We start from the raw sequence: 18,693 nt of genomic DNA, 5'->3' as shown, positions 1-18,693 counted from the left end.
AACCCAAACATGGCTGGACTTGTGGAGAAAAGCATATTAGCTACCTATTCACCGACACTGGATTCTGGCATCTTTGCTCCCCCACTGCAATTACAGAGCTCTGGTCCCCACATATCAACATGCGGTTTGACGGCTGCTGCAAGCAATAACTGGCCTGAAGAGTGACACATCTCCATTGGCTTATGTGACCTATTGATATGATGAAAAGGGGATGTGGCACCAATGTGGCCAATGACTGGCTGTAAACATGGGGAGACCAGAACTCTGCAGTGGCAGTGGGGAATGCAGTAATCTAGTGTCGAGGAGCAGGTAAGCATGCTTCCCTCCACAGGTCTGACCAAATGGGGGGATCTGCTTGAAAGGCCCCTGAAGATGGAAAAGTTAATAACAAAGCTTCTTATACTGGTGTTATATGACCTACAAGGAAGTACTACAAAGTGATACTTTACAGTACAGAGACCATTATTCCACACATAACGGAGGTAATTTATTATTGTCTTGGCATTTTTTTGTTGTAAAATTTTGTCGCAAAGGGGTTTTGTGGCTTAGACTGCAACTTTTCCCACTCATGCCAGTTTTCCGAGGTGGTGGAAAAAGGAGGCATGGCGTGGGCGAGGGCGGGTCAGCCGACCCGTCTCATTCATTATTTACCATGCCAATTTATGGCAGTGAAAATGGTCCTAAACTACGCCAGCAAGGGACCTGTTGTAGTTTAAATCATGCTGCACAGTTGGAGGCACCAAGTGCCAAAGTTATATATAGGCCTGCAAATCTACAAAAAATTAAGACAGGAATCTAAATCACCGGCCTTAATAAATGACCCCCTAAAGACCCTATACTAATGAACCTCACTAAGAGAATGGAACTGGATACATAACGTTTGGAAGTTTTCTCACCAGTGCTTTGGGTTCACCCGTCACTTTGGCATATTCATCTAACATTCTGATTAATTTTTGAAATGTTGGGTCTTCATACTCAAACCTCTTCCCAAAGATAATGGAGCAGATGACATTGGATATTGCACAGTTTACTATCAGGTGTGGATCGAATGGTTTGCCTAGAAGAAAAAAAAAATAGAAATGATAAAAATTTAACAAAAAGATAAAAAATATTATATATTACAACAGGTCATTTCTAGGCACAATTGAGTCAGAAAACACTACTTAATCAAGCTGGAGACAGAAGAGCACTGCTAGACCCTCCATAGGTAATCTGCAGCAAATGTGTGGTGGGATATGTGTGCTTTGAATTTGGAAAGTGTAGTCAATGGAAAAGACTACCCAAGAAATAGAAATACAGATGTCAGCTATAGGGTTCTTGGTAAATGTAGGATAATTTTTACCATTGTAACATTTAAAACTTTCTATAAGGGCAATGATTTCATCTTGAATTCTGCCTTCTAGAGATTTTTTCCCCATTCCAAAGTCTCGAAGAGTTGATAGTGTGAATCTCCTCATAGATTTCCATTCTTCTCCATGGGAAAATATTATACCTGAAATACAGTGAACATGGAGATACTTGAGATGATCAATTAGTCATACTGGGCAGAAAGTAGTCTTGTAGGAACATAACTAGAATATTAAGATAAAATGATACAATTTTAGGAAGGAATGTTATAACTTTTTGTTTAAATGTGTGAAATAAAGTAGACTTAAAATGACATCAACAAGTAATCAAATGTAAGTTAAAGGGGTTATCTGAGACTAAACCAGACCTCCAGACATGGCTGACCTACAGTGGTGATGATATTCACCTGGTCCACACTGCTGGATTCAGTCTGTGTGGCTCCCGGACCAGCACTTCGGCTCCACTCTTTTTAATGCAGCAGACAACAGCGGCTAATGTCTGCGATCGGTAGAAATGCCAACTACGGACATTTAACCCCTCAGATGCCATGATCAAATGTGACCACTGCATATGAGAGGGCTAAAAGCATGTGCTTCCGGGGCAGGAACACTTTCACCCGGTGGAGAGCAGGGAAATCGCCCTGTTCTAATTACATTTACCTGTAATACCGATTTACAGTAATTTGACAGCTAACAGAAGGGATTGAAAAGCTTGTGTTTGGACTCCTATAACATGGATTAAAAGAACATTTTTTTTCACAACGACTTTATTGGTGCTGCCTCCCTTTCTTTATTTTGTTCCACTAAGGAGCAATTTGGACACAGCTCCTGCAGGGGCACACACATATTTTTTTTGCTTTACTGAAGGGTGCTATATGCTTTTCTTTTTGTTTAGCAGAAGGGGTTAGCTATGAATCTTGGTGCACACTGTTACTGCCACTGCTGCTGACTACTTGAATCTTGGTGCACTGCACAGTTAAGTCCACGGCGATAAATTAGACCTGATGGTAACATTGACCTGTAATATTGACACACATTAAATCTACAGCTAACAGAAGGGATTAGCTCTGAATCTTGGTGCACTGCACACTGATGTACACAGCGTTACACTTTCCCTGCACTCTCCCTGCAGTTTAACTTCCAAGCCTTCACACCGAGATTGGGCCACCAAATGGGAAGAGTATGATTAGGCAGATTGGGCTGGGTATACTAGATTTATAGCCATTTGTGACAAATTAATTCAGAACGGTTCAAATTTCTTGGCGAACTTTGGCGAAGCTGCCAAATTAATTTTTTTAAAACTTTGCTTGTTTTCTGACCCAAAGGATTAAGAGCATAAGTCAGTTCTACCACATAGTGAACGCCGTGAAAACAAAACCAACAAAACTGTGGCAGAATTGTGGGATTTTTTTTACAATTCAACCCCATTTGGAATTTTAGAAGGGGAGGGTAAGGTAAGATACTTTTTTGTGAAGGTTCAGTTAGGTGTGTAAGCCATATGGTATTAACCCGGACAGTTGTCAAGGGAGTTGTGGACCAGTGCCATATATGTAAGGCACGCTGAATGGGCAGGCGTACAACATGTCCCACAAAAAACAAGCCCTCACACGGCTATGTAAATGACAAAAATAAAAAGTTATGGCTCCAAGAAAATCAGGAAGGGGCTAATATTTTTTTTATTACGTTTTGTTTTTGACCAACTATGGGACTTTAACTTTTGGGGGCCTGATGCCTTCTACAATGTATTACAATACATGCTGTATTGTAATGCATTATACTGCCAGTATTACACTGACAGTGTGCCTATGAGATCCAGTTCGGTGGCTGGGCCTTATAGGCTTCTGTAGCTTTTTAAGACTTCCAGGGACAGCGACAACCATCAGGATACCGTCCGCCATTGCAACCTGATGGGGTACGAGAGGGAACACACATACTCTACAAATCCTATACATGCGGCATCCCGCATTGGCTGTGGCATCTAAAGAGTTATCTGAGACTAAACCAGACCTTCAGACAAGGTTGACCTACAGTGGTGATGATATTCACCTGGTCCACACTGCTAGATTCAGTCTGCGTGGCTCCCGGACAAGCACTTCGGCTCCACTCTTGTTCATACAGCAGACAACAGCGGCTAATGTCTGCGATCGGTAGAAATGCCAACTGTGTACAATGCATTACACTGACAGTATTACACTGACAGTGTGCCTATGAGATCCAGTTCGGTGGCTGGGCCTTATAGGCTTCTGTAGACTCAGGATACCGCCATTGCAACCTGATGGGGTACGAGAAGGAACACACATACTCTACAAATCCTATACATGCAGCGTTCCGCATTGGCTCTGGCATCTAAAGAGTTTATCTACGGGAGTTTTCACCAATGCCAGCAGACACAACAGGGGCCCAGCTGTCAGTAACAGCTAGACCCCTGCTACTGATTGTGCGAGCGCAATTCCTATGCCCGCCCATTCAGTGTGCCTTACATGTATGGCACTGGTCCACAACTCCCTGCCAACTGCCCAGTACATGTATGGTGCTGGTCCTTAAGGGGTTAATACCATATGGCTTACCCACCCTAATGAACCTTCACAAAAAAGTATCTTACCTTACCCTCCCCTTCCATCAAAAAATCTTTTGCTTCAGCTTGTAAGCATATACAGTGCTGCCCATAATTATTCATACCCCAGGCAAATTTTGACTTAAAATTACTTTTATTCAACCAGCAAATAATAAGGCACACAAAAGCTAGCTTGGCCTTTGCAAAAGCTTATCTGGACAAAGAAGACGACTTCTGGTCTTCTGTGTTATGGACAGATGAAACAAAAATTGAATTGTTTGGTCACAATGATGTTTCCTTCATTTGGCGTAAAAAAAGAGAAGCCTTCAACCCAAGCCTTCAAGCCTTCAAACATGGTGGTGGGAACCTAATGCTTTGGGGCTGTTTTTCAGCCAATAGACCAGGGAACCTAATCACAGTAAACGGCACCATGAAAAAAGAGCAGTACATGAGGATTCAGGCAGTCTGCAGAGAAATTTGGCCTTGGGCACCAGTGGACATTTCGGCAGGACAATGACCCAAAACACACAGCAAAAGTGGTGAAGAAATGGTTAGCAGACAACAACATTAACGTTTTGGAGTGGCCCAGCAAGAGTCCAGACTTGAATTCAATTGAGAATCTGTGGAGGGAGCTAAAGATCAGGGTGATGGCAAGAAGACCCTCCAACCTGAAAAGTTTGGAGCTCATTGCTAAAGATGAATGGGCAATAATATCTGTGGAGACATTCAAAAAGCTGGTCTGCAATTATAGGAAGCGTTGATTGCTGTAATAGCCAATAAAGGCTTTTCTATTGATTATTGAGAAGGGTATGGATAATTTGGGACTGGACACTTTTTGCTCAAATGTAAATAAAAGCTGAGAAATGTTTTTTTCCCCCACAATAATGTCTCTTGTACATCGTCTTATTATCTTTTGGGAGACACCTATGTAATTTCCCGTCAAAAAATTACTTGCTGGTTGAATAAAAGTAACTTTAAGTCTAAATTTGCAAGGGGTATGAATAATTATGGGCAGCACTGTACAGTCGTGGCCAAAAGTTTTGAGAATTTGATAAATATTGGAAATTGGAAAAGTTGCTGCTTAACATTTTATAATAGCAATTTGCGTATACTCCAGAATGTTATGAAGAGTGATCAGATGAATTGCATAGTCCTTCTTTGCCATGAAAATTAACTTAATCCCAAAAAAACTTTTCCACTGCATTTCATTGCTGTCATTAAAGGACCTGCTGAGATCATTTCAGTAATCGTCTTGTTAACTCAGGTGAGAATGTTGACGAGCACAAGGCTGGAGATCATTATGTCAGGCTGATTGGGTTAAAATGGCAGACTTGACATGTTAAAAGGAGGGTGATGCTTGAAATCATTGTTCTTCCATTGTTAACCATGGTGACCTGCAAAGAAACGCGTGCAGCCATCATTGCGTTGCATAAAAATGGCTTCACAGGCAAGGATATTGTGGCTACTAAGATTGCACCTCAATCAACAATTTATAGGATCATCAAGAACTTCAAGGAAAGAGGTTCAATTCTTGTTAAGAAGGCTTCAGGGCGTCCAAGAAAGTCCAGCAAGAGCCAGGATCGTCTCCTAAAGAGGATTCAGCTGAGGGATCGGAGTGCCACCAGTGCAGAGCTTGCTCAGGAATAGCAGCAGGCAGGTGCGAGCGCATCTGCACGCACAGTGAGGCGAAGACTTTTGGAAGATGGTCTGGTGTCAAGAAGGGCAGCAAAGAAGCCACTTCTCTCCAAAAAAAACATCAGGGACAGATTGATCTTCTGCAGAAAGTATGGTGAATAGACTGCTGAGGACTGGGGCAAAGTCATATTCTCTGATGAAGCCTCTTTCCCATTGTTTGGGGCATCTGGAAAAAGGCTTGTCCAGAAAAGAAAAGGTGAGCACTACCATCAGTCCTGTGTCATGCCAACAGTAAAGCATCCTGAGACCATTCATGTGTGGGGTTGCTTCTCATCCAAGGGAGTGGGCTCACTCACAATTTTGCCCAAAAACACAGCCATGAATAAAGAATGGTACCAAAACACCCTCCAACAGCAACTTCTTCCAACAATCCAAAAACTATTTGGTGAAGAACAATGCATTTTCCAGCACGATGGAGCACCGTGCCATAAGGCAAAAGTGATAACTAAGTGGCTCGGGGACCAAAACGTTGACATTTTGGGTCCATGGCCTGGAAACTCCCCAGATCTTAATCCCATTGAGAACTTGTGGTCAATCCTCAAGAGGCGGGTGGACAAACAAAAACCCACTAATTCTGACAAACTCCAAGAAGTGATTATGAAAGAATGGGTTGCTATCAGTCAGGAATTGGCCCAGAAGTTGATTGAGAGCATGCCCAGTCGTATTGCAGAGGTCCTGAAAAAGAAGGGCCAACACTGCAAATACTGACTCTTTGCATAAATGTCATGTAATTGTCGATAAAAGCCTTTGAAACGTATGAAGTGCGTGTAATTATATTTCACTACATCACAGAATCAACTGAAACAAAGATCTAAAAGCAGTTTAGCAGCAAACTTTGTGAAAACTAATATTTTTGTCATTCTCCAAACTTTTGGCCACGACTGTACATCTTTCATACTGAAAATGTGTGTCCACTTTGAGTGGAAGTAGAATGAAATTGACGATGATGACAATCCCAGAAGAGAAGAAGAAGAAAAAAAAAGAAGAAGAGGCAAAAGAAGAATGTGAACCTGGTACCCAGTGCCTGCGATTCTGTCCCCGCATTTAGGCATGGGTGCCAGGCTTCCTCAATCCTCTCCGCTGCTGTTCGCCATGTTGATAGGCATGGCCATTAGGCTTCTTAGCTGTGGGCTGCACTCCTGCCGCTGGCATTCCCCTCCTGGCCCTGAGCGGAGCTTGCGCTTTGACTCAGAGTTCTTTGTGTGCATATAGGGTATCTGGGGGTGTGTCTCTCCTCTTTATGTGAGGCCACACGCAGACCCCCCCCTATCTTCTCCAGCCTATGGCTGGTATGCTGTATTTATAGGCACATCCTTCTACAGGAAGATGCCTTAGCAACTTGGTCACTAGCTTGTCTAGCCCTATTGTGTGAAGGTGTTTAGTGTGATTCAGATTTTCTGTGTACCGGTCCCTGCTTCTTGTTTAAATGTTCACAGCCTTGACTTCAGCCTTCGTATCCTGACTGTGCTTCCGTCTGATGAGCCTCTGTCCTCCCAGGGGCCTCTGGGTGTACCGTACCACCTGGAGATCAGTCCCAGTTCCCTTGTGTCCCAATCCCCCTCAGAGGAAGCAATTGGTAGACCCCTTGGGAAAGTCTATCCTTACCATCAGAGGTATTGTGAAGAACGAGGGGTTCACTTAGACATAACGCTCTAAGGAAATTGGTCTTGTGGGACAGCAGGTTTGACTCCGCTGAGCATAACAAAGAAGAGGAAGAAGAAGAAGATAGAAAAGAGGAAGGGAGGGAAGGTAGTAAAATTAAGTTGATAATGTTCATGACATAGATGATGGAGAAGAAAGAAAGAAAGAAAAGGAAAGAAAAGAAAAAAAGGAAGATAGAAAGAAAGATCCCAATGGCCACTAGTTTCTATCTGCATGTATTACAGAATACCAGACCACCTGCATGAAGTTTGTATGTTCTCCCCGTGTTTGTGGCAGTTTCCTCCAGGTTCTCCGGTTTCCTCCCACACTCTAAAGACATACTGATAGGCAATCTAGATTGTGAGTTGTGAGTGATAATATCTGTACAGCACTGTGGAATATGTCAGCACTAGATAAGTGAGTAAAATAAATACATGAAAATTGGTTCAGATGTTTGGAGTGGCCAACATTTTCAGTTTAGGTTGGCTTTCTTTGAAGCTAGTGTGCACCAAGGATTACAACATGTAACCTACTGAACATGAGATCTGGGGGATGTTTCCATGTAGGGCAATGTATTGATTTGGCATTGACGTGGGTGACTCTTCAATTAGCCAAAGCAGCAATAGTCCCTACAGTCTCTATAGGTGGACGACTGGACTATAAAATATTTTACCAAACTAGCAAGCTTGTTTAGAGAAATTGTAGGATTTATAGGAAGCCCAATATACTTACCATGGTTCTTTGATATTAAGTCGAAGAGTGGAGGGCTTGATCTGTTTACAAAATCATCACTCTGGGTGACAAGAGCTTCTTTCACAGCCTTGTATCCGGCAATGACCACTACTCTCTTAGGTCCAAAATGCAGAGTAAAAACGTCCCCGTACTTCTCAGACATCTGCAAAATATCATCATTGGCAGTGAAATGGTAACTGATATCAATCGTTTTCTACTAGGGAGAAATTGTATTCTCAAATCCAGTGACTCTAAAACAAAGCCAATAAGGATGCACTCACACCACCATACAGAACATACGCAAAACTGCTACATAGTCCAACTATAGATTCACATCCATTTCTAAAGCCTACAGCAGTGATAGCTATAATATCCTCCCTACATTCAATGCGCTGCCTGTGCCGTCCATAGTGCGTCCTGGGCTGAAGAATAGCAGGAAAACTCTAAGGCATATTGGTACACCATAGACTTTTTCCGGGGTGCTGGTGCCCACAGAGAGGGCTCTGAGTGCCGCCTCTGGCACCCGTGCCATAGGTTCGCCACCACTGGCCTACAGTATCTGGCTTAAAGGGTTATTCCAGGATTTTACTATAGTTGGCTTATCGTTCAAACACCCAGCTGATTATCTCTGGCCCTGGATCTCTACAGTTCTGATCATTGTAAAGTGGATAGAGCTGGTTGCATTGAAAAGAATGGGAGCGGTGGTGAAGTAACCATCTCCGTCCACTGCACAATGCACAGAACTGTGTAACTCCAGCACCAACTTCTCAGAGAGGGCGACATAAAGCTGGCAACAGTTTCCTTTTAATTTGTAGTTTGCTGTTGCTCACCAATCCCATACAGGTGCATAAAGAACTGTGAGTCAATAAGAAGTCCTCCCAGTTCTGCACCTTTCTGTCCACAACATACAGTTTAACGAAAAAGGCAAGGGAGAATCTGCAGCTGCATCCCCCTCCTCCCTGTCTCCTAGTTATTGTAATATATCAGAGAAATGAGGTGGGAAAACAGTTCTGAAGCTGGTGGAAGGTAAGGAAGTTCAAAGTTTACTGATTGCAAAGTTTCATATAATCACATAAACTATTGATCCCTACTCCGTACCCCACAGGGTTCTTATCTGCCTGTTCTCTGATCCAGTGCAAATATATCTTCAAATCAGCAAATAATCAACAGTCTGATGAAACTCACTAACGCTTGTGAAGATAGTTTAATATGAATCAGGAGAGTCCCTGAGGTTTTGGCTTCAGATCAATTCTTGTAGAGTTGAATTCAGGTCACGAGTGTAAACAGGTATGATGATGAAGAATTATGGATTCTTATCCAACGTCTGTGTTCTTTGCTTTTGCAACCTTTCATATGTTAACTGTTAATAATTCTCCAATTTGCACAATCTTTTCTAGCCTGAGGGTCACATTGCCAGATAGAACTAACTCCATGGTCCACGATAAAACTTGATGGTATTACCATCTGAGATATTTATGCATATCACGATAGTGTATATGTCTGATAGGTGCCAGTTCACATCCAGGACTCCTACCTATTACCCTTTTTAGAAGGTCAAGAGACACCGATTCTGACAATATATGAGGGCCTTGGAGATGCTACATGGGCCGCCATTTGCCCATCTCTACTCTTGCAGTATGAAGAAAACATGTAAACAACCACCAGACATAGACAAGTTGGTCCATTACCAGTAAGCACTAAGCCTGTGGCATCTTGAAAGACTATTGTAGCCACCAGGCTTCTTGCCCCATGGGAGTCTTGTTCACATTAGGCCTGTGTCCAACCGCTTCTTTCTGCCACCCATGCATACCACTCAAGGGCTGGACGATATATCCCATTCCACACTGCACTACTTTCTTCTAGATTACCTATTAGGAAATGCAGAAATGATTCCCATGGCTAGAAAGAGCTGGTATATAAAAGTTGAAGTTTAATGGTGAGTGACGGAAGTGATGAGGGAGGCTTTACGACAAGGACCTGTCACACAAAAAGTGCAGTGCAATCATACAGGCAGTATTTGATAGAGCAGGAGGAGCTGAGCAGACTGATACGTAGTTTTGTGGGAAAAGACTCAGTAAAACCTGTAATTTATACATTTATATCTCAGTTCAGGAGGGAGGGGTTACCAGTGACTGACACCTATCTCTGTATACACACTTACACACACGATGCTGTCAGTCACTGATAACTCCTCCCTCCTGTACATGGAAGGTAATTACAGAAGGTAGAAAAAGCAAAGGTATAAATGTATAAATTACAGGTTTTACTGAATCTTCTGCTACAAAGTTATACAGCGCCTTGAAAAAGTATTCATACCCCTTGATCAGTTCCACATTTTTTCACGTTACATCTACAAACTTAAATGTATTTTATTGGGATTTAATGCCATCGACCAACACAAAGTAGGAGGTGTGTGAGAAGTGAAAAGAAGATGATACAAGGTTTTCACAATTTTTTGTAAATCGAAATCTGGAAAGTGTGGTGTGCATTTGTATTCAGCCCCCCTCAGTCAATACTTTGTAGGATCAGTTTTCGCTGTAATTACAGCTGCAATTTTTTGGGGGTCTGTCTCTACCAGGTTTGCACATCTAGAGGCTGAAATTATTGCCTATTCTTCTTTGCAAAATAGCTCAAGCTCCATCAGATTAGATGGAGAACGTCTATGAACAGCAATGATCAAGTCTTGCCATAGATCTGAATGGGCTTTAGGTCTGGACTGTGACTGGGCCATTATAACACATAAATATGCTTTAATCTAAACTGTTCCCTTGTCGTTCTGGCTGGATGCTTAGGGTTGTTGTCCTGCTGGAGGTGAATCTACGCTCCAGTCTCAAGTCTTTTGCAGCCTCTACCAGGTTTTCCTCCAGGTTTGCCCTGAATTTAGCTCCATCCATCTTCCCATCAACTCTGACCAGATTTTTGTTTATTAAAAATTTTGAAAACCATTTATTATTTTCTTTTCACGTCACACATATAGTACCTGCTACTTTGTGTCGGTCTATCACATAAAAGCCTAATAAAATACATTTAAGTTTATGGGTGTAACATGAAAAAATTAAATGGGTATGAATACTTTTTTAAGGCACTGTATATCAATCTGCCTATCTTCTTCTGATCTATAACATGGTGCTGTCAGATTGCATTGCATTGTAACCATTAAAGAGCAAACCTTGTATGAGCCGATGTTAAAGCAAGGTACTGACAACTTCAAAATGTGCCAAAAATAATAAATTACAATGTTACATCATTAATTAGACACATATACATCATACTGGGGATGCCCCTGGCAAATATGGAATCTTACCTCCATCAGTGATTGGTGGGTATTTTTAAGGTCCAACTGGTGGAGGTTTCCAATGAAGGGCAGAGGGGTAGGTCCGGGAGGCATCTTTGCTCTGCTCTTCTTTGATCCATTTAACCAGTAGATAAGCAAAACAATGCAAACTGCTAAATATATTATCACATCGGATCTAGTCAAAAAATAGGTGAGAAAAGCCATAGTGAAGTCCTGAGTCTGTTCTGAACGCACTGCTGTCTGGATATATGAGCACCTGGATTTAGTTTCCAACTTGGATTAACTTACTGGCCCGCTGCCATTCCACATGCCTGTTGCTCTTGTTTTGGACTGTGTTCTCCTCCTCCTCCTGTTATTGTATTTCACCTAACAAAATGTCTGTGCCATGTCCTTTCTTATGCAGTTAGTGGCAGTTGAAGGATGGAACTGAGCATGTGCGTCCACTTCAGTGAGGTGAACACAGAAATTAGAAAAAGGACAGATAGCAGGTGGTGTTATATGAATAGTTTTCAATCTGTCACTCAGTGGCTATAATAAATTAAATTAGATCCAGGTGCTGGTTTGAAAACGGTGGATTATTATTCCCTTTAAGAAGGTGGAGGTCTACTTTCTCCTAGAAAGAGTGCCACTAAGAAAGTGATTGGTGCACTATGTATTGTTGTGACATCCCAGCACTATGTCTGTAGCATGTATGTATAGACAGCAGAGAAACAGTAATTCCTATCACACTACCCAACACCCTGCACTGGAACCTATCAGCTACACTATATCACTATCTAACCTACACTAACTATCTGTATTATATATATGAGCTAACTAACTATCTAATGTAATTGGATAAGGAATAGGATCCAGATGAAAGCACAGAGCACAGAAATGTCCCTGCTCTCTCTCTCTCTCTCTCTCTCTCTCTCAGAACTGCAATAGTAATAGTTATATAGTAAGGGGTAGGCAACCTTCCTATTGGTTGCTAGGGATGTTGCTAAGCTCTGACAAAGGTATTGCAGCCTTCTCATTGGCCCACAAGCAAGAAGGGAGGTTACTGATGAAAAAAGAAATCTTGAATATTCGCGATTAGGAATATATTCTACATCTTCGTGATTTCTTGTGAATTCTGTGCCGATATTCGCGATAAAAAAACGTGATTAGAATATTGGCGAGCAACACTATATCGGATGACCCTTTTAAGGGGGTTGTTCACGATTTAACTAGATAAAGGCAAGGGCTGTGTAGGTCCAGTGATGATTTCTGGAACTGGAGTTACCTAAATAATGCTGATCGTGGGGGTGTGGTCAACGAGATATTGATGGCCTTTCCTCAGGACAGTAATAGTAAAAAGGATAGTATATTCCTGGACAACCCATTTAAAGGAATTGTCTAACCTTTATGAGAAGGAACAAGGTGCCATAGTGGATGATAGATACGTGTCACCAAGGTGCCTGGCCCCGGTGAAATGAACCGGTACTGTTTCGTCAGTAACCCTTAGGTTAAGGAGGTATTACATTAAAAAATCAGCCAGGCGATTGTCGTGGGGGCTGGGGGGCAGTTGGGAAGCGATCCTTCCCAGCAATCGTATGCTCGCTATACAAGCAGCGATCTCCTCCTCAGTCTGCGAAAGAGCTATCGTTATGCCATCGCTCTTCCCCATACTGAATCCTTGTTTGCCGTCAGCAGAGTACTGATTACTCAACACGATCTTTCACCTGAAAGGATGATTTTTAAATCTGTTGAAAGATTGGGATTGCCCAATGAATGAGCTGCAGATCATCATTATCGAGCCTTACTATGAATGCTCATTAGCGATGATCTAGTGTAATCTAAAGTCAACTATTTGAAGCTATAGAAATGCTAGTCAATTCGCAAAACAGGGATACCGGAAAGGTACATCAAGCCCTCTATAGGACTGTCCTATCCTTGTCTGTAATATGGAGAAAAATAGCAAATGTTCTATTTTTTTACGGTTGCTGGGGAACAGACATACTGATGTGGACAGCACACGGTGTGCTGTTGGCATCATTTGCAGCCCCAATAAAGTAAATGTTTCCACATCCAATATGCTAAAAATGTGGATTAGATGAGGACAAAAACAACAGCCGTGTGCGTGAGCCCCAAGGGACACAAGGTTGTGGGCAGCCTGTCAACTGCGACAAACACCCAACCGTAGGGGGAAGTCATCATTTGGTCATAGCTTATTTCAGGGCTCCCTGACCTCAAACAATGTAAAATGTCAGAAAAATGAAATCCAGATATTTCCTTTAATTATAACTACCCAGATTTTGTGGCATACAGATGTAGCAGGGTGAACACACAAGCTCTTAGGTGACATAGTGTGGACGTAGCAGCAGCATCAGGAGATCACAGAGTGGCACAATGACAGAGTTTGGAGGTGGCAGCAGCAGCATGAGAAGGCCACAGAGTATAAAGGTGACATAGTGTTAAGGTAGCAGCATAGTGTTAAGGAAGGATGCTGCTGCCACCTCCACACTATGTCACCTTGCCACTCTGTGGTCTCATGATGCTGCTGCTACCTCCACATTATGTCACCTTGCCACTCTGTGGCCTCTTTATGCTGCTGCTGCCACCTCCACACTCTGTGGTTGTGCCACTCTGTGTTCTCCTGATGCTGCTGCTACCTCCACACTATGTCACATTTCTACTCTGTAGTCTCCTGATGCTGCTGCCACCTCCACACTATGTCACCTTGCCATTCTGTGGTCTTCTGATGCTTCTAGTACCTCAACACTAAGTCTCCTTGCCACTATGTGGCCTCCTCATGCTGCTCCTGCCAGCTCCACCCTCTGTCATTGTGCCACTCTGTAGTCTCCTGATGCTGCTGCTACCTCCTTACTATGTCACCTTGCCACTTTGTGGTCTCCTGATGCTGCTTCTACCTTAACATTATGTCACCTTTATACTCTGTGGCCTTCTCATGCTGCTGCTGCCACCTCCAAACTCTGTCATTGTGCCACTATGTGATCTCCTGATGCTGCTGCTACATCCACACTATGTCACCTTGCCACTCTGTGGTCTGCTGAGGCTGCTGCCACCTCAACACTATGTCATTGGGCCACAATTCTCATGCTGTTCCCACCCTCCCTACATCATGACTGGGCCACTATTTTGCCTTTTTGGCCAGGTTGACATCATCATTTATTTAACCCTTATTCTGATCTGTCAGAAGGAAATGAGACACACAACGGATCCTGTCTGTGTAGCAGCTGTAAGGCCTGTATGGTTCAATAAGAATTGGCTTATGATTTGGTAGCCAAAAGCAGGAGTGGGTACAAAACACAGAAGACATGCAAATATTCCATTCACATCTCTATTTTGTATCCACTCCTGTTTTTTTGGACATTAGCAATACTGATGGGACCAAATGCTGACCGAGTGAAGGCGGATGCTCAACAGACAGGATCCGTTTTTTTGGGGGTTATTGTTTTGACGTAAGAGAGGAAGGGCAAAATAATCAGTGATGTCAACACAAACTTACTGCTGACACCCTCTCCACTCTGTCGGGGGCTCTACTAGCATTTAACAGAACAGGTTCTGTAGACATCTATGTGAAATCCGCTGATGACAGTGTAAAAGTAGTGCGCTCTTTCACGCTATAGTAGGATCTTGGGCCTCTAAACGGTTCTTTATACCTGACGCTAACATCGACCTGTAAGGCTGAGTTCATACTTGTGAGTTATTTGGTCAGTTTTGGCCCCGTAACTGCCCAAATAAGTGAAGTGTGCAGTGATTCTAAGAGCGATACCTGTCATCTGCATGTCATACTGACTCACAGTATTATTTCACTACCAGAGCAGACTCCCTATGTGTGTTACTGCAAGTCACAGTGTTCTACACTACTATACAGGCTCTCTGCAGCCAGGAAGTACCTGTTTTTTTAACATGATTCGGCACAAATTAATTCGGATCGAATCGAATCTTTTCGGAAAATTCGGCGAACCGATGGAATCAAATTTTTTCAAAATTCGCTCATCTCTTATTATGTCCCATTGTAAAGTCAGCTTGAAGATATCAATACATCTTGGTATATTATGGTGGTTCTTGCCTGTACAACTCACTGTTACAGAGAGAGATCAGGGCCTCCAAATGTAACGGCAATGCCCCTGTTGCTCCTAGAGGCTCATTTGCATATACTAAAACACATATGAACATGGGACCAACACAGATGCCTTCAGCTGCCAAGCGCACATATAACAGATTAGCCAGCTTCATAGGTACACATCTGCTGACTAACTATCGATCCTACTGTGTTACGGGCAAAACAAGATTTTGGGTCTTTTAACATGGGCAGATCTGCTGCCAGTGAGTGTAGATGGCTGATTCCAGGCCCAAAATTAAATCTATAAAATGGGCTTTCTGGGACTCAGCAGGCCCCTCATTGCCACCTCTATTGCAATGAACATACTGTACCTGTAGGTGAAAGTTTGTAATATACTTACCATACTATGGAAGGAGACAGAATGTTTTCTCCCCCTGGTGAGTGTGCAGATGAGGTGGATACAGGAGTTTGTACATACGTCAGGGAGAGGAATAGTTCTAACTCTGTCCACAGTGGAAATGACATCCCTTCCATAGCCCATGTTTGTTAAAGCTGCTCTCAATCAGAGCCAAATGTATTTGCTCTACTGCTCCAAATTGTCTTAATCCAAGGATTTTACATGCATGGAAGAAACCACCAGGCAGGGTCAAAGCAGTTCTCATTTATTACAGGAAGTTAAGCAGTTTTCATATTATCAGAGAGGGTGTTCCTCTACTGATGCTCATGCCATTGTTTCATTGGCTAAAATAAAAAAATAAGAAAAGAGATAATACTTGGCATCTGCTCATTGTGCATTATTTTACGATATGACACATTAAGGAGGGGGGTCCTCTTGGGTGGGGCAAAACCTTCGTGCTTTGGTCCCAAATCGAGTACATAAGGCTAAGATCTGGAGTATATAGGGGCAATCTTAGTTGATCAAGAATGTTATCCACATCTCTATCATGTTGGAAACCTGGAAAAAGAGGTCATCTCAACAGAAGCTGGATTTTAAGAAGATAAACATCACATGATAAGGTTCCTGGCTGGTTGATCCAGAAAACTTCAGAAGTAAGCGTAAAAATTATTCTACAGGTGTGTGATGTGTAATTAAGATGGTATTTCAATACAGAAATACTTTTCACAGAAAACCCCTTATAAACATAATCAACACCAACGTTAGCTTCTGTGTTGTTAATTGTGTCCAAAATATACTACTAGTTCAGTTTGGCACATGTCATATATTTTGCAGGGGTTAATGTGAATCCAACATCGGGCTTGAGAGTTAAATCTTCCCTGGAAACTCCTGGTGGTGGATAGAAAGTAAATGCTTGAAGAAGTCCGGTGAAGAACAGGAAAAGTTCCATTCTGGCCAAGCTTTCTCCAGCACAAGCTCTTCTTCCTGTCGAAATAGAATGTAATGTGTAAAGAATGGCGCCAAAATGATAATTTATTAACAGAGTATTACAACAATGCTGCCAATTCCAGGACCATCTCCTGAAGAAGGCAGGCATAGTGACTACACTTCCTTTTTTCCAGATATGGCTCAGCCATTTGGGCTTGGCAAAACTGAACATCTCTCCAGTGGTGATGCTTATCCTCAAGTGTAGGGCTGCCTGTGGGTATGAGCTTACAGCATTTGAGGACATGTGTGTCATTGGGAACTGAAATATTGGTAAAAAGTTAAGGAATATCAAGGGATCCACTTGAAGGTGAGCATGTATCCTGGAAATGGGGATATCAACTCTGACTTAGTCAGGGTATTCAGACACAGGTAGCAAACTTTTACCCTGAGACAGATACTCTAGACTCTGAGCCATATACTTTAGGCTATGTTACATTGCTGAATAATGTTAAAGGGGCTGTCCGGCCATATATATTGATGGCCTCTAGTAACGATAGGTCATCAATATCACCCCGCCGATCAACTGTTTGAAAAGGAGTCGGCGCTCCATTCAAGCTATGCTTCTCTATAGGACTATGGCACAAAGTTTTTAAAGTAGAGGTTGTAACTAGTGTTGATCTAGAATTGACTTTGATTCAAATTTCAGGAAAAATTTGACTCGCCAAAAAGATGAATTTCCTTGCGCTCAATTTTCTTTGAAATGGCAGTAAAAAAAAAAAACATACTCACATCATTCATTTGCCCACGAAGAGGCCGTTGTGGCCATCTTGATTGAAGATACCACGCAAAGAGATCAGTGATGACGTCACTGTGCCCGGTTGACGTTGTGACGCCATCATGTTACATTGTGAGATTTTGCATGGTGTCTTCAATCAAGATGGTCGCTGTGGCCTCTACGCGACCCAATGAATAAAATGAGTATTTATTTTTTTATTTCTTACCCTGATTGATCACTAAAAGGCCTAAATGTCAGCCTCAAATGCCGCAATCAGCGATTATCACGACATCTGAGGGGTTCAATGACAGCAGGCGGCGTGATCACCGTTACTCGTCATTGCACCCGCTACATACAAAAAAATGTGGTTTGGGACAAACTAATTTGTCACTAATCAAATTTCTTTGTGAAATTCAGTAAAGCAGCCATGTTGAATTTTTCATAACTTCACTCATCTCTAGTTATAACATCAGCAATGCAAATTGAATATATTATTTCCTGTTTGATTATAGTCACCCGCTCAGTAAAATGGTACGGCCTACTTTAGTCCTGTAAAATGCCTCCATTGAAGAGCTGGATAGGACTAAACATGGCGTCAGTCATGTGACCTTTCACGTGACCCTCACAAGTATCATGTGATCTGGCTTTCAGTTAACTAACCAGGTATCTAACAAGTGAAAAATAGTGTACTGAGGAGCAGAACATGAACACTATATACAGTATTACTGCTGCAGCCGCTTCTCATCAGTGTCTGTGTAGATACAGGTATGTGTGTGTTGTGTTTTTTCCTGCTACACTAAACTTTATTAACAACATGACAACAGAAAAAGCAACCATTTTACAACATCACCTAGAGACAGACCTTAATATAAATTCTCACAGTGATGTCGTTCCTGTAATAACTAGAATAAGAATCATTATTCCATCACTAGTCATTTAATTTTCATGTGAATGAGTCCTGTGTGCTGACCCAGGACATGTATGCCATGTGTTGTTAGAAATTACATGATGTGTAGGGTGTCATATGTGTGAAGGAAATCATATACACTCCATCTTGTCTCCTTCTTCTTACAGTGCCATATTCTTATGCGCTATTTTATTCTTATGCTGATGCTTGCAATTTTACATCATCTCTTGGACAAGATATACAAATTCAAGGCCAAATGCTTGTCTCCACTTTTGTGAGTTTCACTGCTTATTGGCCTAGAGCAGTGGTGTACATAGAGATGTAAGTGTCCTATAGCAAGGATCAAACTAGGACCCCTTGACTGGATAGAAGG

General features: G+C 42.3%; 2 protein-coding genes across 4 annotated transcripts in view; both read right to left on the bottom strand.

Moving 5' to 3' along the window:
- The window catches only part of LOC121007378 (cytochrome P450 2K1-like), a 61,354-nt gene extending 49,747 nt beyond the window's left edge, over window positions 1-11,607 (bottom strand). Inside the window, exons 1-4 of one of the 3 annotated variants that reach the window (XM_040439261.1) lie at window positions 11,273-11,585; window positions 7,969-8,131; window positions 1,343-1,492; window positions 897-1,057 (exon numbers count right to left, since the gene is read on the bottom strand). In XM_040439261.1, coding sequence (XP_040295195.1) covers window positions 897-1,057; window positions 1,343-1,492; window positions 7,969-8,131; window positions 11,273-11,467 — 669 coding nt within the window. In that variant the 5' untranslated portion in view covers window positions 11,468-11,585. Of the gene's footprint in view, window positions 1-896; window positions 1,058-1,342; window positions 1,493-7,968; window positions 8,132-8,798; window positions 8,823-11,272 lie in introns of those variants that run through there. The other 2 variants (XM_040439265.1, XM_040439263.1) reach the window with 2 other exon arrangements.
- A 4,811-nt stretch (window positions 11,608-16,418) lies between these two features.
- LOC121008289 (cytochrome P450 2K1-like) overlaps window positions 16,419-18,693 on the bottom strand; it is a 42,874-nt gene continuing 40,599 nt past the window's right edge. Inside the window, exon 9 of the mRNA XM_040440736.1 lies at window positions 16,419-16,695. Coding sequence (XP_040296670.1) covers window positions 16,511-16,695 — 185 coding nt within the window. The 3' untranslated portion in view covers window positions 16,419-16,510. The remainder of the gene's footprint in view (window positions 16,696-18,693) is intronic.

This window comes from Bufo bufo, chromosome 7 (genome assembly GCF_905171765.1).
Source record: "Bufo bufo chromosome 7, aBufBuf1.1, whole genome shotgun sequence".
Classification (NCBI taxonomy): Eukaryota; Metazoa; Chordata; class Amphibia; order Anura; family Bufonidae; genus Bufo; species Bufo bufo.
The sequence above is the reverse complement of the archived record's forward strand: the minus strand, read 5'-3'. Positions and strand labels throughout refer to the sequence as shown.